Here is a 27,564-nt window from a genome sequence, read left to right as displayed (position 1 = left end):
TTCAGGCCTGCTCAATGCGAACGCAAACACTACACTCTATTATGGCCGCTGGAGTGCATTCCAATGGAACCTCACCAGCAAGGGAGCTGAACTCAGAACAGAAGGGACAAAGCAGCGCTCATTGAAGGAGGAAATAAAGACAGGGGTGAGGGAGGGCTCGTCTGAGATGATTAGCTCTGCAACTGACACAGTGAGGAGGGAGGGACAGAATAAGGTGTCAGCCTGTGTCCATTCTACAGCAGACACTCAATGGCCTGGACATTCTGTTTGCTAAGGAATCCCTGAGGACATAACTATCAGTTCCATACAGTGACTCCCAATTGCTGGGCAAATTTTATTTGAATTGAAGTAACAAAGAGAACCGTGCACCCACAGTTTTCAGTCTCACACCGAATATTCAAAAAGACTGTATTACAACCTATAACACAAGGAACAACTGCAGTTGGACAGGCTTTTCTATGTTCACCATGGGTATGCATTAATGCTGTGACCACATGAATCAGATGGCATTAAGAGTTAGGAAGTACCTGCAATATATTTTACAATGTATATCACACAGGCTTTGCATTCCATCTTAATGATAAATTTGTGGGATCTGGGATCATTAGCTTGCCCTGGCGGTACATTTTGTAAAGGAAATGCATATTTCCATATAAACGTGGCAAGCACATGACCTTTGACACTGACCCCTTGTTTTATACTCCCTGTAAAAGATTTAAAATTTTAATGATTGTAGATGAACAATCAACCCTGACAACACAAAAAAGTAAAAAAAGAGCAAATAAAACTCAAATCTGAATCACCGTCATACAATGAACTTTGTCAGACAACTAAACTACAATGGCAAGAAGCAGTTTTCCTGCCATCTCAGTGGTGATTCTGTTACATAGTGGCCTGAGGCAGCGGCCCTGGATTGGTTTCAGATTTTTCAGCCAAATTGATTTGATGGAATAAGGGTTGAGTTAGCTGATCCTGAATCAGTAATTGGGCGGCAGTGTATACTCAGAGTAAGGAGAGCATAGCTGTGCTCCCCCTTAAGGAAAGACCCAAAGACCTTTGCTGAGCACCTGCTACTCAGTCCTGGTCTATGCTGGTGGTTGAACCGGTTTAACTCTACCAGGTGTGCTTGCGATTCAGTTAGCAGGGTGAGAGACAGCGGCACCCTCCCTCCGCCCCCCCTCCCAGTGCCAGGTTGGGGGGGTCCGATCAGTCGTCCGAATCCGTGTCGTGGCGGCGCTTGTGGCTGCGTGCTGGGGGCGGCGAGGCCGACCGCAGGCTGGCGCGATGCCGAGGGATGGGAGACCCCCTGTCTGGGGACGAGTCTGTGTCGTGACGCTGCCGTCTCCGGGCAGGGGAGGGGGTGCGGGAGGGGCAGCGGGGCTGGGCGCGGGGGCGGGGCTCGGCCTTTGGCCCCCCCGGTGAATAGCTGTCACGGGGCCTGGCTCCACTCTGCCGGCTCGATGATGGATGATGATGTTGATGATGATGAAGGTGGTCGTCCTTTCTCCTCCTGAGAAGCAGAAACACACGTAAATGAATGAGTGAATGAATGAGTGCCAGGGGGAGAAAGACCGTAAACTTGTGAGCAAATCCCTCTGAACCTGAATTCACCACTGACAGATCTGAGGGAACTCATTTTATTAAGGTTGAGATTACCACATTCCTCAGTTCAGGCCCTAAACACTTCTTCCAAAGCTGAAGGGGGCTCTTTTTGTCCTTGACATCCACAGAGCCGAGTCAGATACTCATGATGCTGCCTGAACCCACCCTTGGTCCTAGAGCTACAATTAAATTTATTCACATTCTCACTTAACACTGTGAAAGAAAGAGTCATCAGTAGTCACGACTCTCTCATTGTACATGTCTTGAGAGCCTCCATCTCGTAAGGGGAAGAAATCAATTCTCAGAAAAATGGTACTCTGGTACCCTCTGGTGTGCAGAGACAAGTACTGCACATTTTGCAGTATTTCGCTGAGCTGAGCTGCCTGTTCATACAAGTAGAAGTTAATGCAGTGATACATGTCTTTTGTTACTGTATATATGTACAATTTATACCATTATGGAATCTGAATGACTTTCTCATTTCCCAAGCAGTGGACTGAATGAATTTGCTAATTTGTCTCAGTGCGGTAAGGGAACTGTTGTTGCTTGAACAAAAAATAACTACAGTATATGCTGCCTTCCAGGAAATCAACCCGACACCCTGCTGTAAAAGAAATCCATCTACCGTATACGCTCATCCTCTGATTCAGACTCTGAGGAGGAGGACTGTCTTTTGTGATGTTTCTTCTTCTTTTCTTTCTTCTTCTTCTTCTCCTTCTTACTCTTCTTTTCCTTTTTGTTCTTCTTTTTGTCCTCGTGTCTAGAAGCAAGAACAAGTGAGATTCATTCACTGCTGGTACGTGTTGCCATATACATAGGATGCTGCTGTCAAAAACAATTAGATCCACTATTGAGCTACTCAGTGGCTCACAAGGTGACACTGGTTACCTTTGCTCCTCAGGGGCTTTGTCCTTGCTCTCTGTAGTCTTAACACTGGTGGCCTCCTGCCGCACTTCTGATTTATGATGCTGTAAAATAATTAGCTTTGGATAATGATCTGACTACTAATATATCTGTGTCTCATGTCACAAAGAGTAAGGTGTTGTCTGATGTGCTTGCCATTTTCCTATCTGGCCCTTTAGTCATCCCCAAGTTTAACTGGCTCAATAAATCCCTCTCCCTTCACTTCTACAAAATGGCTGCCGTGCATCAATGAGATGGATGCTCCACATTGGTGGCAGGTGAGGTGAGTACAACCCCCCCCCCCCCCCCCACTGTAAATTGCTTTGAATCTAAAGCCTGTATAAAAGTACAATCCATTATTGTTGTTTATATTATTTATGTCAAACTACCCCTGAGAAACCTCACAATACAGGCGCCTTCAACAAGGGTTACTTCCCCTTTATGGACCAGCAAATGTGACACTTACAGTGAAGATGGGCAATCCCATTTTTGCTGCTTCCTTCTCCTGCTTGGACAGTATCACTCTTTTCGATCCCAAACTAATAAGAGAAGACATCATTCAGTTCATGCCACACATTCTGGAGGACTGAATAAGCATTCTTGGTTGTTAACTTGTACAATTGGGCTCTTGATAAAAACATTTGAACTTGGAAAGGGTCTCAGAAAGCACCATCCAGGCACCAAAGTGAGTATTATGGAACCAACAGATGTTCATAGACATTTACTTCATTAATGACTAAAGAATCCAACCATGGAGGATATAAGTTAACTCAAAATAAAAAAGGAGTGCATTCAAAAGCCCATTACGTAGTCCATTACTGCTTCTATAAGCTTTCATCATAACCCTGTATGCTTATGAATGTGTCACCATCAGAAACATGTGAAACAGTACACTCTATAAAAGGAATGTATATAACACTGTTCCAAAACAGGACTGACTGATCCAAATTGCCTCTTAAATTACCAGTAAAGCTTACCAGTCTCTGTGTAAACACTCTATGGGTTCATATGCGAAAATGCACTCTACACAAACCTTCCTGTATGGGTGTCAGCTAAGCAAGTAGATAATGCCATTAAAGATCTGCAATTGTTTTAACAGGGGGCAACAAACTATGACGCCAACATCTTCCATCGCCAGAAGGCAACTTCACTCATGCGACAGTTGAATTCGTTTGCCAGAAAATTAGTTGTCTCGAGTTTGTAATTCAGTCACCTGGAGCTGCCAAGACCCGAAACTCGGTCCACGTCTCTGTCATCACCCTCCGCCTCCTCCCTCCGGCACACGTCTGCCAAATCCTAAAAGGGAATGAAAAAAGCATTCTCCCGGTCAGGAACGCATCTTAACGAGTTAACTGGTTCACGCTGACATTGTCTGACCTCGGCTGGAACAACGGCCACTTCTGTTCCTCTGCGATATGAATGAACAGGCAGACATTCAGACCTTGTGAAAGAGTAGGTCACAGAGCTACTATACACTATACTGGCAGCACACAAATTATGTTAACATACTACTAAGGAGCTCTGGAGTTGTAATAGTTTGTAACTTGCCAATTCCTGATCACAAGACTTCTACAAAATGAAAGCATTCCACATGGAAGCAGCTGCAGCATGGATTTCAGATAGGTCAGATTATGATGGATTCACATGCAACCTGTAGGGAGTCATTTACATGGTTTACAGCATTTTTTGGGGTGGGGGGGGGGGGGGGGTCAATGATTTTATTGTACAAGATGCAACATGACCTCAAAAAAGGTGGAAAACATATGCCGTAAATGTCTTCAATGACAAACCTCTTTGGTGAGGCCAGTCGGCTGTCTTTTTACATTCTTGTAGCCTCTGTGAAAAGAAAATAAAGGCAGTCTTACTGAAAGCTTACAATTTCTGCTTATACAGAAAAAAAATGCATAACCTCCATACCATCCCCTGTCCCGCAGAGGAAAGAGTACTCACAGTGCAGCCATCAGAGCATCCTGCTCTGCCGCCCGGACAGCAGCAAGCTCCTCCTCCTTCGACACGGACCCCCCACCTTTCTTATCCTTTGCGTACCAGGTGAGGTCCCGACCTTTCTGCCAGCGTCCCACCGGGGCCATAAGAGAGTTGCCTAACAAGAAACCCATCAAACGAGAAAATATCAATCGTAGTCCTCTCGTTATTTTATGTTTAATGTTAAAGAGCACGACGTTCAACTTGGTAACGCCAGTGTCAGTTTGTTTGATAGTTATGGTCGTATCAGTTGCTCTGTGGTGGGATCTGAGTGTCTTGGTCCTGACGCGGTTATGCGCGTACCAAAGCTACACGGTCTGACTTTTAAACCTAAATGATTACAGCCGGCGTTTTCTACTCGAACGTAATACTAAAGGTGCTATAACACATTTAAAATTAACTTATGTAGCTTACATGAAGAGTTAAAAAAGGTATTGATTTGTGTGACATCATTTTTATTGTAGAGAATAAAGCAGAAGTGAAGTGCTTACCTAGTGGACATCTACGGTAATGTTGAAAGAAACAACTCATGCAACATTATATTGCTGGCTAATAAAGACGCTGAATGATGTTATTCTAATGCCATGCACAATAATTACACTTCATGAGATTTGTGCATAATGCATTACATTTTCATTAAATAACTATAAACTGGAATTAGCAAGGAATTTACAGCACAAGTGTTGCTTCCTAGTATATTTTTTGTCATCAAATCTCGATAGCTATACAGCTAGCTAGCTACTGTTAGAAGAGTAAAGGAAATCGACTCCTGGGGGAAATAATGTAGCTGGCTAACTTGGTGAACTACAGAGGGTAAACTGTCTATATTTGTAAATGTGAGTAACAAGGCGCTGCAAAAGCGCTTCGTTTCCGTGCCCTTGGTGTGCTGACAGCTTAAAATTCTGACAGGGTAGATCGGCATCCCCGGCTTCGCACGTGAAGTGCATTCACTTCGATTGCCAGCGTTGGATGTAGCGAGCTAGATTGCTAACCAGCAGGATAGCTACCCCCTGAGACGACACATCCGTAGAACCACGCTGAGGGAAACGTCGTTATAATTTCAACAGAAATATTTGACTAGGAATGTAATGAGGGACAACACAAAAGAAAGAGGTAAGTAGCACAGGTAGCTAGGTACATTATATAGACGTACAATAACTAGCTACACAAAAATATAACAAGAAATTGTAGCTATATTACTGCTCCCCATACAGTTAACAAGCTATCTAGCTGGTGGCTAATGTTTAGCTAGCTAGCTACATCCGGAATACGACCATGGTGCAACCTGGGCAAGTTAGCTAACACGTCTTAAAATAATGAATTGAGTAAACATAGATTTAAAAATACGTAACTAAATGCAACGAGAAACGATGATGCATCTTGTAACCATAACGTTAGTTGTTTGAAATCACAGCGCTATCTTTAAATCCTACCTAGCAGCATGGTTTTGCAACACACACAAGACCATTCTCACAGCTCTTCTTACCCAGGTAGTTTTCCCTGTGTTTATCGCCCTTCACATCGTCCCAGCTGAACTGGTCTTGTCCTCCTCTCACACCCCCGGATCTCGACGATCCAAACATTATTAGCGAAACGGGTACGAAATTGTATTGGGGAAAACTCAAATCTTGTCTAAAGTGTATCCGTATCTAGCTATGCGTACACGTGCACTGCCGCTCGTTTGCGGCCTTCAATCTGAGTCAGTCCTGGGAGTTTCCTAAAAACGCCCTCGGCGGAGGACGCCTCAACGTTACCTGAAAACGGAAGGTTAAACTAGCCAGTGGAGAACAATCTACTCACTGGGGACGCATCTGTTGTTAAAATTAGATTAATTTAACAATAGCAGCTTAAAATGTTTACGTAGGTAGTTACTTCGGCTCTTGTTTACTAAGTACGTAGCGAGCTAGATATCCACACGCCGTAGTGACTAACTACCCTGATGGCTAACGTTAGCTAAATAGACAGCTGTTTTCTCTGCGCGCTTGAAACATAGCTAGCCAACGTTAGCTTGCCTCATACATCCGCGTGCATCGGTATTGCTGAGAACTGTCACTTCAACGTAGTGTTTCTTATCAGTTTCCTTAATTGAAGTTATTTCATTTCGAGGCAGTAGTTTAGTGATTCATTGTAATAACCAGATTTGCCGGTATGACAAATTTTCAGATTAACTTCTTGCTTGCTAGCTAATGTTGTCAAGTTGCTTATCGTTAGGTAACGGTGGGTAAACTAGCAATCTGGTTGCTCCGTCAGTTGCTCGTACAGTTAGTTTGATTGCAATTCATTTTTTTATTATAGCAATTGGTAAGATGTATTACGTTTTTCAACTTTTGTAAATAAATTCTTTGCTGACCAGAGTTATATCATTGTTAAATTTAGTGGTTAAAATGAATGAATCTGTAAGTCCATTGGTTGATCGTGATGCATGCTTAGTTTGTAACTACGTAGCTAGCTAGCCAACTTCTGTTAATATCTGCTGTGTGCTCTAGTTCGATAGCTAGTCTAGCTGACTGTATTTCTGGTGCTTTTTCTTGCTTAGTATGCCTGACGCCCATACATCGTATATTGCCATCTGGCTGAAACGGGATGTATTAGGTAGCCAGCTAGCTTGGTCGTATAGAAATGTTCAGATGCGCTTGCTTTGGGAAAGTTTTGACGAGTTGTGAGATTATCTCGACAGCTAGATAGTAGGCCGGAATGATGACGCTGCCAATTGTGACATGCATTTATATTTCTTTATTATTTCTGCTGTTTGTCACATGTGGCAAAAACACGTGTATAACGCTAGAGTAGTTCAACGCGTCATGTTTTTTTCTGCTTCCAGTTGAGGCAGTTGAGCATTAACTTGAATCGCTCTTCGCTCAGTGAATTTGACTTACAGACAAAACAAAATGGCCTGTTCCTTTAAGAGCAGGCGAACGCGATGCAGTTACCATGACATTTTGTCTTATTCGTCTCTCTGTGATGACGTCGGAACACAGTAGTTTATGGCTCTCATGCGGAAGGCAGTTAGTGCAAGACAGAAGAGGAGACGCTGGAGACATTCTTGAGATTCTGTATCTCCTTTATCCAAGATGTTTTTGCGGGTTTTCTCCAGAGTCTTCTCAGGTAGGCCTTAAAGCACTGATTTACTCTATAATCGTAATCGCCAGATGTTATTCACAAAGAATGTCAGCATCTCGCATGTCACAACTGCTTTTCATTTTCACTATTTTGCTATTGTTCGACGGCTAACTGGCCAGTTGGCTAGCTAGCAGTTGCAAATGAATTATGCTAGTTCTTGATTAATGTTATTCTAAATTTGAGGCCGTTTTCTCAAAAGATGTAGTGACTGCAAGAGATTGGAGTTGTTACAGTCTGCATTAATTTTCTTATCCCTTGATTTACTTATCGTCAGATTAGATTCATTCACTTAAGGCAGGGTTATTTTTTTTATACATCTGATATTGTTGTCATATACTTGGAGATCAAGACTGAGATTAAGGCTATTTTTGGCCATGCTTAGAGTTTACACCATGAACATGCAACATGGCATTGAACTGTTGATTATCTGTAACTGTAGTATCATGATTTGATGGCAGTTTTTTAATCTGTGATTGATATTACTGTCACATGACTGCAGATTAAGGCTCAGGTTGTTTTTATCTGTTAATTTCGCACTAACAATGTACATCTTGGAAGCTTAACATGATGTTCATTTACTGATTATATTGATATGACAGCAGTTGATATAGCAGTTTATTCAATGTATCTTCAGGGTGAACTGTCACATAGATAGAGACATCATGAATGAATTGGAGGGTAAATTAAAAATAAATAAATTACACTTGAGTATGTAGGCAGATGTATCAAGAATGTAAATGTCTTGGATCAAAGATTGTATGTATGTGTTTATAAATGGAGGCTAGTAAGATGAGAAGACATTTGAAATATGAATTTTCCAGACACTCCTAAAAGGCATAAATGAGCAGTACACAGATTTACTTGTGTCGTCTGATGTTATTGATCTCATGACATACAAATGGTAATTACTTAAGCATTTACTAATTTTATCATTTCCCCTCTGCATTGAACAGAGCACTCATGCACTATCATTTGGCAGGCAGTTGTGGGCAGCAAATCTAATTAGGTGCATAACTGATTTCACATGACGGCCCAGTAATAGTGGCAAATATTGATCACATGCTGCAAAAGGCATAGGAGTCATATTAAATCCTGATGTCAAGTCTGCCCATGAATGCAGAGTAACTCTTCCGCCTTTACGATTTAAATCAGGAGCCTTACCTCATGACAGCAGCTGGTTGGTAAACCCAGATCATATGCTCAGGAAAGCATATGCAATGAGGTGGTTGAAATCTGTAAATAGAATTTCATCATTATGATGATGTACCCCTGCCCTTGGCACTTCCTGCCCCTGGCCCCTGATCCAGCATCACTTTTCAAAGCGCTAATCCTAACACTAACCCATTGTGGGGGGGAAAACTGGAAACTGATCTAGGATCAGAACAAGGGTGTAGTCTCTATACAACTAGGTCTTCAGTTATTTTCAGGTCTCGCCAGGGGCAGGAGGATTGAATTCCTGTTTTCCTGTCACATGCACTGTGAAAAATGCCCCAGTCACAGTTCAAAATGATATGTTCTGCTGGAAACTGCAGAAATGCAAACAGCATTTCTGGGCATATCTGGGCAATTTAGCTGAAAACCTCTATGTAAATTTCTGTCATATGGCGGGTCGTAATAGAAGAATTTCAGGCACAAAGTTGAAGACAAGTAAAATGACTTTCTTCATTTTAATGTGTTGCTAGAGTTTTTAATAAACCCTACAAGTTGCAGTCTGTGTCTTAGATTACCAGACAAAGCCAGAATTTGTAATACTCTTAAGTATGTATGGACTCTTGAACGGATCCCATGCTGCCCACGTTTCTAAAACTCCTAAAAAAAATTAATAAATTAAATCAACTCAGACTAGTTTGTGCACATTTAGGTTAACTCTTGCTTTATATTGGTTACAGACATATTTTCAATCTGAAATCCAAAAAAAACTGTCATCATACCAACTGTTTAATGCCCATTTAGGAATACTGTGTGTAGTTTTATATAGAGTAGCCAAGTGACAGCTAAGTTGGACAGAGGGCTGGTGCATTACGTTTTTCAAAACTAGCAGGGTTGTTTTCTACAGAGGCCTATTCAAACAGCATGGAATGATTCTGTGCCTGTGACTGTTAAGCATGGGTCTGTGGTTTTTTATAATTCTAGCCCAGTGTCGTGTTAACCATGCTAGCGTTGGGTAGCAGCAGCTCTGATTTTGACAGATGTAGCAGGGAGCTGTTAATTTGTTCCACTTGGCAAACTCGAGAGGCGTGCGCAGAGAATGTTTCTGTCACCCGCAGCTGTGATAGTGGCAGTGAGACTGCATTCATTTTTGGAATCAACACTGAGCGTGCAGGCGATGTGCTGCTCACCAAACGGCCCCCTCTCCCTCTCATATTGTTAGCTTGCGTGTGGACTCTCAGTCCTTATTGTGACTGCCCTAGCAGGTTGCCAGTGTGATTTTTTGTTTGAGTTACAGCTGTTGGATCCCTGGGAGAGGTACTTACGCAGAATTCCCTCAGTGAATATTCAGCTGTATAAATGGATAACATGGGGGGGAAGTAAGCAGCGTAAGTCACCCTGGGTGAGAGTGTCTGCAAAGCAAGATGTAATAAAATGTAATGGCCTCCACATGACGAGCACAGTAAAATGGTGACACACAAAGGTGCTTTCAGCGTGCTTTGAATACCAGTTCTCTTGCTTCGCTCTTCAGTTTCTTGGTTTGAAGCCAGTAGTTGGCTTGCTACGCACTGGATGGTAAGGCAGATCATCACCTTAAAGTCAGAATTTGGTTTTTATAGACATTTAAAACAGCTGGTACTCTTATTCCTGCATTCTATAAGCGTCCATTTCAAATTTGATAACCCAAAGCTGAAGCATGTTTTATGAAATGTTTACCTAATCCATAGATAAAACCTTAGCAGGTCCTAAACAGATCTTTATGTTACCTAGATGGGATGGAAGCAGAGCCATTGGAAACATCAACATATGTAACATATGAAAGGGTAAAAAATGTTCAAGAGCCAGCACAATTAAGTTTAAGGATGAGAATAACAGTTTTCTGGAATGGACACAAGATGGCGTGAGAGAGCGTCACATGGGGGTGCTAAAGCTACTGTTTTGACAGTATCTTCATTGTTTATCAGCAGGCGCAACAGTGTTGCCACACTTCATTTTGTCAGCAACTAGTTTTCTGGTGGTTCTGATGATATAAAGTGACCTCAGACTTTAATGTAAATATGAAAGTTTTCTCTGCCGATTTAAAAAGGTCATCAACAAAGCTCATGTATTTCTGCTTACATGTGAGTAGCACTGATTAAAGTGCATTTTGCCTACCTGTCACAACCAGCACAGTTGTGACTTGTCATTCATATATATATATATATATATATATATATATAATAACTTATAAATCTTGGTGGCTTAAATTCTGCAAGAAGTAAATTGCAATAAAACAGTGATAGACAAAATTAACATGTCAGCACAACAAACTGAGTATCATCTGCTTTTGCTAAATATAATTTGTAATGGTTAGAAGTGCATCACACCCATTAGCAGTGGTAACAGTGGTATTATTTAAAGATAAAATAACTAAAACTGACCTGCCATGACACCATTCAGAAATCCTCTAAGGATTAGCTGGATTCAGTAAAGCAGATAAACCTGCCTTGAAAGGCATTCTTTTAAGTTTACCTCATGTAATTAGATAGTGATGATTGTTTGTGATGTGTTTGGGAAATTGTACAAGACAAGTGTGTGTACTGAGTAAAACTAAAAAAAAAAGTTTCTCTATTGTATTTGTTTCGTTTTTTGCCAGATTGCTGACCACATAAGGTAGCCTAAGGCCTTATGCATACAATGGGCAGCACTTTTTTCGGCAACATCACAGGTGCATTTTACCGTGATTGGTTTTGAATAGGCAGTCCTCCACTGCGAGATGAGTGGAAGGCCTCCTCAGCAGAGGAGCATTACGGCCGGGGGGGTTCAAGGGCGATTTGCTGAGATTACAGTGCGGCAGCTCTCAGTCATTCAACTGGCATTGTGCCTGGGTGCATAATAAGTGCCTGAGATGACAGTCTGCTTATCGTCCTGTATCCCTCCACTTAAGCTATCCTGCATGCTCTGTTAGCACTTTTATCCAGGAAAGGGCAACCAAAATGGTTTTTATCAAATAAACAGTACTGATGCTCACTAGCGGTTGGCGCCTAATAGAACATGGTCTTGAGTTTTTACAACAGGTTTGAGGCTCAACATTTAACAGCAAACAATATGAGAATATACAAAGAATATGCATGTATTTTGCTACAGCGTCACTTCTGAAAAACAGGTGGCTTAAAAGGGTAGGCAGTACTATACTTTCGTAAGAGGAAGTGCTTCTGAGTATCAGGTTTGTGTTACTTTCTATAACAATAAAAATGTGAATATTTGACCATTTTGTTGTAGAGCCTGAGTTGGGTCATTGATAAGAAGCAGGGTTTGGAAGTATTGAGATAAAACAACAGGAATGCAGATTGTGTGAGTTGCTGTGCTTAGATGGCACACATACAAGAACCTTTGCTTTTATTAACATAGGATTAAAATTACCAGGGCAGGTTGCTAGGTACTATATTTTTATGGCCAGAGACATTTCATTTTGAAGACTTTTATTTCATTCAGCTAGTTAATGGTGTTAATGGTTTTATCCAGAATTTAATTTTGCTATTGTGTCATTACTGTCTGGCAGTCTGTCTAGTTTCAGTTTCACTTATATGTGTGGTCAGGCTGTAGTGGTGTCATGGTGTCAGTTGTTTTTATGAATACATAGACATTATCCTTTTGCAGGAGTTCCAAAGTTCAAACAAGTTTAGAACAAGCAGTCATGCATGCCAATACCAAACATCAACGCAGATCACCACAGTGTCTAAATTTATTTTTTTGTGTGCACACGTGCCATACCTGTTAATCTGTTGTCTGACACTATTAGCCACAGTATGTCTGATGTCTGACTCCAGACTAGCTAAGTATTAGGCTACTTGGTATGAAGGTCAGTGTAATCGCCTTTTTGAGCTATTTCTTTCCTCTCGGCCGGTGAGCAGCTTAATGGCAGGTGCTGAGTCCCCTGCCAGAGCAAAAGGGGCACGGGTTACCAAGCAGATGACTCGGCACTTTGTCCTAGACAGGACATACTTAAAAAAAAAAAAAAAAATAGGTCCAGTCACAAAAATAGCTGGCGTTAATTGTGGCTTGTTGAATTTAAACTTCAAGTTGCAATGATAACATTTCAGAACATAACGAGCTCATTAATAACGAGCTCATTCAGGCCTGAGCAATGGGCAGCTCACCAGCCGATCTTAAGCAGAAGTGAAGAGAAGAACTTTGTGGCTGATTTACATTGAGGAACTAAAGCAATAAATCACATGCAGTCACTTCAGTTATTGCTGTGTTTCTGGGGGCACTGTGGCAATTCAGCAGAATCCATTAATTGTTTTGAATTTGTACAATATCATGGAGTCATTGTCAATAAACAAGGAGAGATGCAAATTTAAATTACAGTGACCCAAATGCAACATACATTTTTTGCACCCTCACATTTTGTAGAAGGAAAGATAGTTATCTATTTTCCCATCATTCGGGTTACCATATAGCGATTTAGATTTTGCACAGTACTAAAGTACAGATTATTATTAATTTATATTAATGGGTCATATGTAAGCTTATAGACTGATTCATTACTTTTGACGCTGTGTACAGTATTGCAGCTGGACTGTTTATACTGTATTCCAAATCCAGTGGTTTCAACTCATTGCATATTAGTCAGAATTTTTTGGCACATGCAGGTCATTCTTGGTGTGCTGTTGGCTGACCTTTTGTTAAGGAGGCAGAGGATTCCTGTCCTGCAGGAATCAGGCCGCCGCCCCTGGATTTAGCAGAGAGTCCGGGATCACGCTAGGGCAATGCCATACCACAGTGGCCTCCTGGTTCAGTAAACAGTTGGCCACTCAGGATGAGGCCTTAGAGAAGTCTGCTCATATGAGAAAGGACTGGTAGAATAAGCACAGCAAACCTTAAAAAATGAATTTGAGTTGATGTCCCACCCATCCCCAGTGTAGCTGTCCCGTACCATGCCATTTTCAAATCCCTTCCTTAGTTAAAAGTTTTTGGTTTCGTTTTGCCAGTGTATCTCTGTATCGTGCCTGCTTAAGAAATGACCTTTGTTTGGCTTTGAAAATGGCAGCCTCCATTCCTGCATAACAGTACCATGCCTGCTGGAAACTTGTTATGGAAAACCCTGCTGTGTGATGACAGTAATGGATCTAAGAGTGACAGGTTCAGAGGTTAGGCCCGCCATTCAGAATCCATCCTTGTGTGGAGTGTTCTGCTTTAAAACATGCATGGGAAGATGTGCTATCAAATCGCCGAAAATATCCGACACGGAAAGTCTGCAATTTGTTACATTCAGTGATCAACAGAGACTCGCTCAATATTATAATTCAAAATATATATTTTTGAAATATTATTAAAAGCCAATTATGAAATTACACTACATGCTTAAGGGGAGCACCATTTTAAACCAGGTTTACAATGACAACATTGATTATAAAAAGTCCATGATACTCTTTCATACTAAGAGTAAAACAAGTAGTAATACTAATGAGAAAGACTCCTGCAGTTACTTTAGATATGTCTCAAAGTGTTCAATAGACAGGATTATAAGGCAGTGGTCTGGCTGGATGTGCTTAGTATTTAGCACTATTATTTTCATTTGGTGGTGCGAACAAACTGCTGAAGGTTTGTACTGTTAGAATGTGTCATTATTAATACCAGGAAACCCATGTAGTTCCAAGGCCTTTCTGACAAGGTGCGCGCTTGACAGCTTAACACCACTGTTCATGGGCTTGAATCCCACCTTGTCCGTCTTGGGTCCTCAGTATATGACCTCTAACCTTTCAAGGATAAACCCCTCAAGGTTATGCTTTAAAAGAGCTAGCAGTTGAATGGTTTAAGGAACTGAAACATGTGTGATACACAGCCCGGAATACAGCTTCTGTAGTAAATACATTCAGCAGTCTGGAAATCCCATAACGGAACTTCATGGCATAATGGGATGAAGTCATTCTGAGGCTGAGTCAGAAATCCACAAAAATGGGCTGGCCCATATTCATGAGGCGAAAACCTCAGTAAATTGTTTAAATATGGTGTCTGTTCGTTTACTGAGTGACTCCTTTCTGTACATGCTGTACATGTCAGTTTAACCCAAACCAGGTTTGGACTGAAATGAAAGCAAGTTCGCAGTTTCTGTTCATTTTTCTTTGTGGTGCAATTCTGTGTTTACGCACAATCGCAGTGTGGTTATTGATTTTTTTGTTTAAAGTCGCTGTGTCTGCTGTTACCTTTCCTTATAGTACACAAACTCGTCGGTAATCTAAAAGCACAGCTACAATTATGTAGACCTAATTGCACAGTCGAAGCAATGTTTCAGATAGAATTGCTGAAAACTACTCTAGCTTTCTTGAAGTGGAATTTAGGCCAGTGAAGTTCCGTCACCTTGTTTTGTGTACAAGATAATGTCAGAGGAGGCAGACGCCCCGTGACCACCAGCCGTGCTACATTATCAAATGGGGCTAAACGGCAAGATTTCCATAGGCTGAGGCGATTGGAGGAAGTGATAATTAGGGCGGGGCGGCACGCCGCCGCTATATCCACCTCCCTCCCTCACACAAGCTCACACAACAGCCGAGGAAGTGTGCCTCATTCACTCTCTGGAGCTGCTCCACGCGCAAAGGCTTACCTTTTGAGACAAGGTAAGGGAAGTAACTCTAGCTCTTCCGTAGTGCTGCTCATATTGCCTTCTCTAACAGGGTTGTGTTTTTCACTGGAACTAACAGATGCCTGTAAAGATAATGATGGGCTTAGGGTCTTCTTGCAAGCCAAGTTTGGATTTGAATCTCATTTCCATATGGCCATGAACTGAGGTGCTCCGAGATGTAACATAAGGGATTGGAGACATACAGAACAGCCTTAGGTTTACAGTCAAATGCATTTAAACACAATTAAGTATCGGTATTTGAACTTTTCAATCTTTTTTATCTATTTGCATTTCATTTTTGTGTGTGTCTCCATCTGATATGTGCAACTGTTCTTCTTATGTCTGTTTATATTTAAACACTTGCTGACTTAATGATAAGGTATTACAGTGTATTGCAGTATTCAGATATTTACAAATACACATGTCAGTTATTTTCATAAAAAGAGAGTACAGAAACTTTATATCTGTAAAAATATGGGACACAAACAAATACATAACTTTAATTTTTGTTAATTAAGATGATGTATTCCTTACAGACTTAGAAAGCTACATAATGTTTTCTTTGTCATTTATTAACTCAAATAAATTTAAAGAGATGAATTCTGCCCTATGTCAGCCTATAGTGAAACAACTAATTGTGCTTGAAGAACTCTCATCATGGGGTTATGGGTCACATGTCATTAATTGGAAGAGTAATTACTTGTTCATGTATGGCATACAATTTTTTGTTACATCAGAAGATGATTTAAAACTGTCAAGTTTGACCCCGGAAAAGAACATACTAAGCATGAAATAAATATAAGTCTGACAAATATTTGTTTAGCTTAATGACGGACCGTGGCAAAAGTACACCTCGCTGTCACTTTCTGTTTTGCGGGCCGAGTATTTTCCAGAAGTGTTTTGTTCTGCTGTTTTAAATTAGATGCCAGGGGAGAAGGCGAGCTTGTTAACGCATGACGCCGGGACTGTTATCACACCGCTAGGCCTAATGACCTCTTGGTGCATTGATTGGATAGGATGGAACTTGCCAGAGTGAATCAAAAAAGCGCTTAAGTGGAGGCTAAGAGTTTTGATTAGTCTGTTTTCATGCAGTGTTTGGATGCAAGCCTGATTTATGTTGCGATGAGGGCCTCAGGGACTTTTGTATGAAATTCCCAGTTGTACCTTGAATTAAAGAACAACCCCTGGATGTTATTAATAGAGTCTCAGGTTTCCCTGTTGAATATGCTGTGCTGTTTTGCTTCTTTTGCCACAAACTCACTTTTCAGAAGTCAGGAAACCCCTCCCCCTGTTTTTTGGGGAAGACTTCCACGAGACAGGCTGGTTTGTCATATAATGTTTACCACTTACTGTATGATAAATAACCCTTAGTCTCCTGTGTTTCTGTACTGACTCCCATCATGTTGATAACCTGACTTGCTCCTGCTGTCAGTCAAGAATCATCCTCCTATAACGCACCTGAGGTGTACAGCTTTTAGCACTGTCTGATCCAAGACTGCCAAAGAATGTTTGTTGAAAAGAAAGACTGATTGATTTCTGTCATTTAGAAATAGTGATGATAGACAGATGCTGGAACCTGACTGGCCCTTGTTGAGAATGCAGCTGAGGCACGGAGGTGAAAGAATAGTCTGATCCAGTACTGAGCGCCAGGGAACATTTGTCAGAAAGAAAGATTTCTATCGTTTGGAAATTGTGATGATAGAGAGACAGACAGATTAGAAATGGTGATGAAAGAGAGAGAGAGAGAGATTAGAAAGGCTGACGATAGAGAGATGGAGAGATTAGAAATGGTGATGATGGAGAGATTTTGGATAAATAAAACTTGCTTCTCTATCGTAACTGTTGACGTCGTTCACCAAATCTGGACTGGCACAACCAGACCACTCTTTTGCCAGTGACGCATTTGGCCAGCTCCTGTTTCTGCCTCCACAGTGCTGATGTAGTATGGCACAGTAGTTCAGCTTAGAGAAAAGTTTAGTGTGTACTCTTGATATTTAGAGCTTGTTACTAGCACCTGGAGAGAGAACGCACCACACTTCTATATCAATGACAGCCTTGTAGAGCACAAAACATACTGGATTGTGAACTGTATGGCATCCAACTCATCACCTCCCTCTCTCCCTCTGTCTGTCCCTCTCCCTCCACCCTCCCTCCCTGCCCCCCACCCCCAGCAATGGCAGGACCCAGGCCCGTGGTGCTGAGTGGACCATCTGGTGCTGGGAAGAGCACTCTCCTGAAGAGGCTCATGAAGGAGTACGAGGGAGTGTTCGGCTTCAGCGTCTCGCGTAAGTCCCCCCCCCCCACCCCCCAGCTCTCTGGCCCCGACCCAGATCGGGTTTAACCCCTCTTCCCCGCAGAACCGGCACGCGTGCATGCTTCTTCATCAGTGGATTATCAGCAAACGAGATTGACTGCGCAAAGCAGCAAAACAGTTCCATCAGTCCGTCACTTAACCCTGGATCCTGCTTATTAAAGAACTAAAAACAGAGCTTTGTGGTCAGACCAGCTCTACGGGTTTCAGTTTGATCCCTCTAGTATGTGAAGAATGTCTTTTTCTACGTCTTTGGGTTGAGCTGGGTGGTAACCATATTTCAGCACAATTCTTTTGTTAAGATTGGTTTTAATGTTACAGTTCATACTGGATTTCTTGTCCATTCAAGGTTGCCTGGATAGATTTATGAAAATTTATTTATGAAGGTTTATGAAAAATGACTTAATGAAGATAGTTTTAACAACACATTTCAATGTAAATAGTGAATGCTGTGTCCGTGGCTCTGTATAGTTACAGCAGTACCTGTCACGGTGTGCTTATGATATAATGATAGAGTAGTGTACACTGTGTACATGGCTTTGTGTAGCCTGTTCAGAGTACATGGCCTGTTCAGAGTAATGTGCTGACCCTGGCTGTTGTCATCCCTTCAGATACGACCAGGAACCCCCGCCCTGGAGAGGAGAATGGCAAAGGTAGGAAAGCTGAAGATGCAAGCAGAGACCTTGCTTAAGCTTGAAGGGTGATCACTCACCTCCACAGAACACAATCGTTTCACTAGCGGTTAACATGTCTGAAACCCACCCAGGCCTTAAACAGGAGTATGCACAAGTACATCAAACTGACATCCACTCTGAAAGTAGTTTTATCACACAGGGTTGACATTGCTGAAATAATTGTAGCCCATTCTGACACGTTTTAAATGATGAGGTGACATACATGGACTTGAAAAGCCTTTTGAAGTGGTTGCCCAGTAGGATTTCATTTCTCATGTGGCATATAAGAGTATCTTTGTTTAGGCAGTGTCCTCATTTACCCTCTTTTAAAGGTCCACAGTAACGCAACATTATTTTTTAAGGTAGAATTGTGATTCCTATAAGGGTAGATTCATTAAGGGTGAATGAGCTGGAATTTGAATGGAAAATGCATTTCTGAAAATAACGCCTTTACAAAGAACTTTACAAAGACTTTCAGCTCATATAGCCTTTGATTAATGAATTTCCCTTTGTGACTCTGCCTGTCGTCACCTCTTTCATGTTAATGTTCAGCGACCAAACTCCAATGTCTCCCTTGACCTCGGTAGAAACCCAAGCAAGAATAAGCAAGTAGCATATCTGTTGAAAGCTCTCCAGGGCTTTCAGTCTCTACCTCAAAGTTCATCAGTGTCCTTCTAGGTACCTGTGTGAATGTCACAGGGAGTTTTAGCAGGCCAACCGTAAGTCCACTGTATTTCATTAATGTGAATTGCCTGCAAGAAAGAGTTCAGTATTAATTTGTAGATGAATTATGTGATGATTGTGGCAAGTCCATGTCCTCTGTAAGAGTGGAGGGTGAGGGTTCAGGGACTCTGTGCCAAGCTGGACAGAAGTGATGAACCGGGAAGAACCACAGTGATATGTTGATAGATCATGCAGCAAGTGCAGTTGAGGCTCAGAGCTTTTGATGGGTACAGCCAGGAACGATGAAGCTCACACTCAGGCTTAACCTCGCAATCCCGCACGTGAAGGCGATTACACCCGCCCTTTCTTTCCAGTGACCTTGAAGCTCAATGCTTCTGACGGCATCCAAGCCAAAGGCAATGGCTCTTGACCTGCACTAGATAGACTCCTCACTCTGCGCTCCAGAGATAAATTCCTCTTTTTTTCCCTTTTGTGCCTTTTTTGTCATTCTCTCCATAGGCCTGAATTGTCTCCCTATGCTTCTGGGGGCGGCATTATTGCCTGTAGCAGATGTCCTGTCGTCCGTATCGTCCGTATCCTCTATATCATCTGAAGGTGTAAATCGCTCATCCTAATTTTGATGTGCACCGTTGGGTTAGACCCAATTTGTGATTATCGGCTCTGGGGGTTACTTTCTGAGACATTTTCCAGAAAAGGTTGAGCCCTTAAACAACAGTTTTCATAGTCAATGAACTGTTTTTTTTTTTTTTTATTTTTTTTTATATAAATTCTTAGAGGAATAAACACTTTTGCACTATTAAATTGCACTTTCGAATGAAAAGCTTTTGAAAATAGCCCCCTGATAGAGGCTACCTCATCCAGTCCCAGGGATAAGGCTGTTTCTGTGTTCTCCTATAGCCTAGAATAGAGTATGCAGTACACTAATGCTTTCCATTAGCATTTCAACTTGTCAGCCTTTTTTTCTCATTGATACCTGGTTTACAAAGACCATATTATACGTGCAGTGCTTTGAGGCTTTAACAAATTATAGTGGTTTGGAAATCCAATAACCAGGATGGGACCAAACCGACACAGTATTATGAAGACACAGTGTATGAGGACACCCCAGGTTGCTTACTGAGCATGCAGTGCATGCTGGGTAGCCTGCTTACTGCATGCCACGCCTGAATGTGTTGTGGTTGAGTGTTTTTCAGGTCAAGAATGAAGCATTGATCTTTTAGCTCATATTAGTGACAGATGTAATTCAGGCTTTCTCTATGGCTGGCTGTGCACTTTGGCCTTAACTTTGAATAACAAGTTAAAAGTGATTTGACTTTCATAACTTGGCATAACAAGACAATACTGTGTTAACAATAAAACAAAACTTCCTTTATTTTTGTTATTCATATTTAAGGCCTTTGAAGTGTGTCATACGTCACAGCAAATTAACACTAAAAGATACTCTAAATCACAAAGTAATTATCTTGATATTTTTTTTGCGATTTTGTTGGTCCCAATCAATGTTGATTTTTATGTTTTCATATATTCTGATCAATGATAGCATTTGATTTTGATAATGTCGAGGTAATTCCACATGGTTTTACACATATCAGGTGTCACTCATTTTTATTTTCTATTTTGAATAATTATTTAATGATAAATGATATTAGGCATTATAACTGAAACAAGACTGTATCATGTTGTCTTGCTAATGAAGATGTTAAAATGTGGAATAGCCAGTGGTTTGGTTATCCCTGTAGCTGTCGATGTGACAGTTGTGTCTTGTGCTAGCAGTGTCTTTCCTTGTCCTCTGCTCTCAGTTACCTTGTTAGAGCCATTTGTGATCGTGTTGTTAGTTCATGTTGTAGGCATGTGTATTTTTTTTATTATTTTACAAAGTGAAAGGTCCAATAAAAAATTAAGCAAAAATAACAAAACTGATAGGCAAGCACCAGCGCACATTTCTTTTCATTTATTATATTCATTTAACAGGGACAATGCACACAGTCAGCACTTCCACAGATACATCAATGTTAGACGTGCCAGATTTAGCTCTAAGTTCTGGTGTTGACTGTGCTCCTGGCTTAGATTCTTAGAAGGTTTCCTGTATGTGGAGTGTGCCGTTCTGTGCTTCTGCAGTTACCTCCGTGAAGATTTAGCATCCTCAGTCAGATTGCAAATCAGCTACTTGAAATGCATCAAGACCTTTCAGAGTACACTGCATTTCTTCTCTGCTTGGCTTAGAGTCCAAGGAGTATCAGTTGCCCTATTAGAACAATTTTACCTTCCAGGCAGATACTAGAAGGTTCAAAGAAGCATGATAATAGAATTGAGATCTGTTGAAGTCTGTTCTACTTTCCTATATCTACACCATATTATAGCTGGTATACAAAAGAATTAGGCCTGAAAGCGTGAAGGGTTTTAATTAAGGGTTGTGGAAGGAACGTACCATCAAACCCACCTCCCCAATCCTCTTAATCAAGCCAAGAAGCTCGAGCGGAGCTTCCACACAACGTGAAGAGGGCCGCACAGTTCAATCCGGGAAGGTCACCGTGCCCGCCACGCTCAACCTAGTGCCATTGGGCCAGCCACATGTATTATTGCACTGAGGATGTATAAGATGAGTGTCATTTAAGGTGTGGTAGGCAAGTTCTCTGACAGGCCTCATAACAGCATGTCTTTGGTTGTGAAAGAGTCACTTCAATCACAGGGCACACTCAGGCATTAAAACAAGAAGGAAGTTCATTTGTGAATGTCTGTTAGCCCTTTCTCATCCACAGCGAGACGCACACCCTCACAGCTCCGTCCTCGTACGTGAGAATCTAGCGATAAGGTTATCTGCGAGGCTTGGGCCACTTTTCAAAAAGGCTTATCTGCCTCGTCAGTTGCAGCCTGGATGTTTGGCGAGCATGTGACGTGTCTCCTCTCCCGGCTCTGCTCTGACCCTGCGGATTTAGGAGGCGGTGGAACCCAGGCTTTCGTGGGTATTAACACTCCCTCCTCCCGCCACCATCTGTTCCCCCTCCCACCCCCCCCACCCCCGCAGATTACCATTACGTGTCGAGGGAGGCCATGCAGGAGGGGATCGCCAACGGGGAATTCATTGAGAACGCCGAGTTCACAGGGAACATGTATGGGACAAGGTGCGTGCACGCTATGAACATTAATGCCTTTAGCATGGCCATTCCTGAAATGTATGAGGCATATTCCATGAATTCACCATGTCACACTGGCACACATTTACATTACATTACATTTTTCATTTTGAAGAAGCTTTTATCCCTTTTATCCATCTTAACAAGTGCGCCCCCCCCCCCCCCCCCCCCAAAGTTATCACCCTGTTTGCTCAGAAAGTTCATACTGGGCGCTGTATGGCTGTTAAAAGTGCCTGAATGCAGCTGACACTGGGGCTGTTATGGATTTGAGTTGCTATTGTGATATCAAGCTACAGTGCTGTTCCCGGGCAACTGACTTCATACATGACCCGCTAATTTGGCAGGCTTGTTGCTCTTGGCAGTAGGACAGTGCCATAACGTACTAATTACAAACTAATTTTACATTTACTTGCCGTTTAAAACTTGCTATGGCAGAGAATGAAGTGATGAGCAGGCCTCCATATGTCACAGCATGTACATTAGAAGTTAGCTCAGGGCATGGAGAGCTATATGTGTACTAGGTGAATAGGTCAACTGTTAAGATAAAGACTACACATGGAAGTGCTGTAGAAACCTTGGGCCTTATCCTTACTGCAAATACCACCGCGCCAGCTACTTAATGATCCAGGAACTGTGCTGCTCAAGTCGACTACATCCGCCTGGCCTGTCCTGTTCTGCTCTGTAAACAGCACTGATTAGCTTAGAAGAAGCAGACAGAAGGGAGAGGGACTGTAGCGTCCTTTAAGTCAGTGTGTCAGACAGCTCCCCCCTCTGGCAAGGTCTTGTAAAGCAGGTGATTTGGGACGTCCCAGTCCCAGAGCACGTGACAGTTCATCCACAGCTCAGGAAGCAGAGGTTGTGACCACTGATACGGTAGTCCTGTACAGATCACTAATACTGGACAGGGTATAACTCTGCTCTGACCTGTGGACTAACCAACTCCCCCTGTTGGCTGTTAGAATGTGCTACACTCATTGGTTAAACAATCAGGAATCAGAAAGCTCCTCAATAATCATTGGAAAATCAGAAACCTCTTCAATATTTCTGACAAATCCAAACTCCATAAGGCTGTTTAAGAAGTTTCAGTGTGTCTGAAATAGTAAACTGCACAGCATATGCTTTGAATTCTTAAGGCTGTTCTAAGCCAGAATGTGGACTCTAACATGGACTGGCCCACTGCTCTCTACAGCAAGGCCTCCGTGCAGGACGTTCAGGCCAAGAACCTGATCTGCATCCTGGACATCGACATGCAGGGTGTGAAGAACATTAAGAAGACGGACCTCAACCCCATCTACGTCTCCATCCAGCCCCCCTCCATGGAAATCCTGGTAAGCACAGGGCAAAGTGATGTCATATGATGACCAATTCTCTCTAAGGTTTTCCATATCTACATATCTCTGAATTAATCATGACCGAAGACTAGATTGATGTAAGTAATATAGATCAAGATCAAGATCAAGAATGTTTTGCTCTTTATGCATGACATTAAGCTAAGAAACCTTGAACGTAGCTACTGAACTGAAATGGCTGATTTGTTTCCCTGACATTTTGTCTATGTCAGGAAAAGCGCTTGAGGGACAGACAGACGGAGTCAGAGGAGAGCCTACAGAAGCGCCTGGAAGCAGCACACATTGATATGGAGCTCAGTAAGTGTCCTCCTCAGAGAAAAACTGTGGGCGTCCATTGTCGCTAGCGCAGAGGAACTCTTCCAGGCACGGCCAGTTTCAACACATTACACCACATCACATTACATTATTTAGCAGACTCTCTTATCCAGAGCAGCTTGCATAGATTACAATTTTTACATGTTATCCATTTATACAGCTGGATAGTTACTGAGGCAATTCTGGGTTAAGTACCTTGCCCAAGGGTACAGCAGAAAGGCCCCAGCAAGGAATTGAACCAACAACCTTTAAGTTATGAGCCCTACTCCTTAGCCACTATGCTACACTGCTGCCTCTACCACCGTGATTTTTTTCCAGGAGTCACTGATGATTTCATTGGGAATGTAAATCACTTGCTATCCTCAATGTTAGTCAAATGAAAATCACAAGGTTTAGGTAGGATTGGTCCTAGGTACCAACAACCTGCCCAGGATCAGTATTTGTATTCCTGATTGAAACCTTGGCCATTATGTGGAATAGAGAAGAGCTGAAACTGATCCGAGCGTTGAAGGAAGCCCTCACAGGGCTACAGCTGCTCTGCACTGAATGTGGGCAGTCCTGCATCAGAAGACATGTTACGAGCACATTGGCTTGTTCACACCGCATTGCATGACATCCTGTGACATACCTAGACATGACATGACATAATAAATAAGGAATGCAGAGAAGGTGTATAGATTTCAAAGTGGCATTATAACTTTGGATTTGACTGCCTTTTTCAAACACCTTTTTTGTAGGTAAGGAGCCTGGCATATTTGATGTTGTCATCATCAACGATGACTTGGAAGAGGCATATTCGAAATTGAAAGAGGTTCTTATTGAGGTGAGTTTGTGAGGATGTCTCAAAGGTGGTCCCTATTTCCCTGAAAATATTGGACTGCCTAGAGGTTCTCCGCACTCTGATAATCACATTATCTCTGATGCTTTGTCGTCTTCTTTCATTGAGGTACATTTTTTTTTTCACACCGTTAAACCATAAGCCATTCCCTCTCAGTGAGGAGTGACCCGTCGTAATTTTTCCTTCTCTTCCCTCATGAACAGGAAATTACAAAAGTCCAGGAAGCCAACAAGTCGTAGGTCATGAACCTCCACGCAGCTCAGCACCTCTCTGGCCACTCCTTCAAACGCAACCCGCCCGCCTTCCATTCCAGAGCCCGACATTCCGCCACTCAAGCCGGTCCGCCTGTTCATCACACGTCGCCCGCTCCAGTCCTTAGCTGCCCAATCCTGACGTCCAGCCCGCAGGAGGAGTTCTGGGGTGTTCCACCTGGAACACTGTGCACTCTACGTGCAGCCCACTTGGGCTGGTTATTCCTTGGCTGGTGGTCGATAACAGTGCTTCTACCATACTGTAGACAAGACAAAATGCACAGTAGGTATCAAGTTTGTGTTCAAGACCAGAGTGGGGTCTTGGTTCTCCTTTGCCTGTTGCCTTGCCTTGTTCAGCTGAGAGGGGGGGGGGGTTCTAAAGCTGAGGAAGCTACCAAGATGGAACCAAAATGCCCAAACAGCATGTTTTAATGTACTGTATTAATAATATCTCCAGTTATGGAGGAGGGAGGTTAAAATGCATGTTGAACAAGACTTGGCTCATTCCTTCCACGGCTGAACCAGTGTGGCAAGCAGGCGTAGAAAACTGTGTTCATGGAAAGACAAGAGTTGTTCTCGTCTTTACCATGCAAGTCAGTGTAGGACAGATCCTAGCTTCTGCGCTGCGGCCTGCCTGTTCACCTTGGTTTCGCCTTTCTGAAATACAGCTCTTGTATGTTAAAGCCTATGTCAGCCAAGGGCCTGTGGTTTTACCTGAACTTGTTCAGAGGACTTTTTCATTGCAGAAGCAGACACCAAATCGACCAGTTGCCCTCATCAGCTCCACTGCCAGTTGGATGTGGTGGAAGTCCATTATGAAAGTGTCATAGGGTTATTTCTGTTTTTACTTATTTATTTTCATTTAAGGGCAATGAGGGATTCTCAGCCCATGAGCAGGTCTTTCCTACAGCGTGGGTGCAGGCAGCTACCAGTCACAGATTCAGGAATTTCTTCTCTCTCAAGTGCTGCTCAAGCGCTCACATTTTTCACGTACAGAAGCACATTTTGTTCAAATTCGCAAACCAGTGAAGCTCAGGAAACACAAACGGGCTGTTAACCCCCGCGTATGAATCATCTGTCACCAGTAGGAATCTCCTCTCCTGTGTTTTAAGAACAGTGTATGTTAGGTTGTCTTTTTAGGTTTCGGTGAAGACTTTCTTTTCTGTTGATTGCACTCGTAGGCCACCTCCGAAATGTAGATTTGTGGATCAGTGCTTACATTGGATCCTTTAAGTTATGAAGTAGGTTGGCATTTTTTTTCCATTCTCTTATTTATTTTAACTCCATATCTGATGAGAATGTCATTACTCATATTAAAATGCATGTTAGCTAGTTGTCAATCATGTCATAATTCTCTTATACAGGGAAAATGTGAATCTGCTGCATTTTGAAAAGGAATGTTGTTAGTAGGCACTTAGTTCAAACAGTCATTATGGTGGTATACATGACAGCTATTTATGAAGTAAACACGTTTGCAACTTGACTTTGATGGAAAGATCCAAGAAACCAAACTGTCAGATACATTTTCTCACATTGTCATTTGTGTAGATTAATTTTATATTGTACATTTGTTCTTTGTGTTGGTTTTTTTAAACTATTTATAGGTTTAAAAGGAAACGTTTGATGGTTTTGTGAATGCATACACCTGGGACAAGTATCATAAGGTCTTATTCAACATCCGTCAGAATTTTAGTCAGCTTAAGGTGGGGAAATAGTTGATAGCATAACCAGGAGCCCCTTGTGGGCAGACATTGTCAGTGGGACAGGGAACATGGCCCAGTTTCTAACTGTAAGAATAACTTGGAACCAAGCACACACACAGTGTCCACACTACTTGAAATTGTGAATATTAAATTCCACATTTACAGCAATATTAAACCCTGCAAAATATAGTTTAGTATACAAGGACCTTTATCTCAGAAATACATTTCTTGGTTTTTGGTTCTGTAGCTTGAAATTAAAAGAATAGGCCTATGCTATAAGTAATTAGAATAATTTTGCTGGAACTAATACTCAAAACACTAGACTCCCTATCTGGCCAAAGTAAATTACTCTTCCTTATGCCAGTATTTGCTTAGCCTGTTTTTAATCATTCCTTTCAAACCGCTTTGCTTTTTTGGGGGGAGGCATAACTTTACCTGTTAATACCACGTAGCAGTTGCCACATGAGCAATGTTTATGAATATCGAACGGTGCATATTTAAAATCCCTACGTAGGTGTAAAGAAAATACACAGTGGTTCAATGCCTGATTCGGGAGGTGAACCGTCCCTTACAAACAAGTCCTTGGTTTCAAAGTGTGTCTTTGTAACATGTTTTTGTATCATTGTGGTAGCGTAATAAAACTTAACGTGTGACACTCCATGTACGGATGTTGTTTACATTTGTCTTACATTGATAAACATTTCAAGACAAATGTCATTTTTCTTGCCAGTGAACTGTAACTAATGTCTAATTTTTTAATGTATCAAAGAAAAAAATAGCAGTTTGGATATACATCTTTTATTTTTAGTCCAAATAAATTATATCTTGCATTGTGTATAATTAGGCTTTCAAAGTGCCACCTGGCTACAACAAGCAAAAGGAAATCTATTAAGAGGCAAGGCAATTCCTCATGTCCAGAAAAATAAATTAACCCAAGCATGTTT

General features: G+C 41.9%; 2 protein-coding genes across 4 annotated transcripts; one reads left to right on the top strand and one right to left on the bottom strand.

The window, feature by feature from the left end:
* Positions 1 to 48: 48 nt before the first annotated feature.
* c24h1orf35 (chromosome 24 C1orf35 homolog) lies at positions 49 to 6,431 on the bottom strand. The gene is made up of 8 exons (XM_036518761.1): positions 5,975 to 6,431; positions 4,456 to 4,606; positions 4,296 to 4,341; positions 3,719 to 3,801; positions 2,972 to 3,044; positions 2,491 to 2,570; positions 2,228 to 2,362; positions 49 to 1,510 (listed from the first exon to the last, which is right to left on the bottom strand). Exons 1-8 carry the CDS (start codon positions 6,069 to 6,071, stop codon positions 1,207 to 1,209), a joined length of 969 nt encoding a protein of 322 aa, XP_036374654.1. The 5' UTR covers positions 6,072 to 6,431; the 3' UTR covers positions 49 to 1,206.
* Positions 5,278 to 27,262, top strand: guk1a (guanylate kinase 1a). 3 transcript variants are annotated; one of them, XM_036518764.1, is made up of 8 exons: positions 5,278 to 5,601; positions 17,533 to 17,646; positions 18,284 to 18,325; positions 22,056 to 22,152; positions 23,354 to 23,492; positions 23,726 to 23,810; positions 24,566 to 24,651; positions 24,870 to 27,262. In XM_036518764.1, the coding sequence occupies exons 1-8, from the start codon at positions 5,577 to 5,579 to the stop codon at positions 24,903 to 24,905; spliced, it is 624 nt and encodes a 207-aa protein (XP_036374657.1). In that variant the 5' UTR covers positions 5,278 to 5,576; the 3' UTR covers positions 24,906 to 27,262. The 3 variants fall into 3 exon arrangements, with proteins under 3 accessions (XP_036374657.1, XP_036374656.1, XP_036374658.1); XM_036518763.1 differs by lacking the exon at positions 5,278 to 5,601 and adding an exon at positions 7,487 to 7,593; XM_036518765.1 differs by lacking the exon at positions 5,278 to 5,601 and adding an exon at positions 15,062 to 15,356.
* Positions 27,263 to 27,564: the final 302 nt, after the last annotated feature.

This window comes from Megalops cyprinoides, chromosome 24 (genome assembly GCF_013368585.1).
Source record: "Megalops cyprinoides isolate fMegCyp1 chromosome 24, fMegCyp1.pri, whole genome shotgun sequence".
Classification (NCBI taxonomy): Eukaryota; Metazoa; Chordata; class Actinopteri; order Elopiformes; family Megalopidae; genus Megalops; species Megalops cyprinoides.
The sequence above is the reverse complement of the archived record's forward strand: the minus strand, read 5'-3'. Positions and strand labels throughout refer to the sequence as shown.

Coding starts and splice junctions, on each gene's coding strand:
- guk1a (XM_036518763.1), top strand. CDS start 7,560: ATGTTTTTGCGGGTTTTCTCCAGAGTCTTCTCAG. Junction 7,594..17,532: donor TTTCTCCAGAGTCTTCTCAG/GTAGGCCTTAAA, acceptor CCCCACCCCCAG/CAATGGCAGGACCCAGGCCC. Junction 23,493..23,725: donor CCCCCTCCATGGAAATCCTG/GTAAGCACAGGG, acceptor TGTCTATGTCAG/GAAAAGCGCTTGAGGGACAG.
- c24h1orf35 (XM_036518761.1), bottom strand. CDS start 6,071: ATGTTTGGATCGTCGAGATCCGGGGGTGTGAGAGGAGGACAAGACCAG. Junction 4,607..5,974: donor ACACAGGGAAAACTACCTGG/GTAAGAAGAGCT, acceptor GTTTCTTGTTAG/GCAACTCTCTTATGGCCCCG. Junction 1,511..2,227: donor TCAGAGGATGAGCGTATACG/GTAGATGGATTT, acceptor TCTGCTTCTCAG/GAGGAGAAAGGACGACCACC.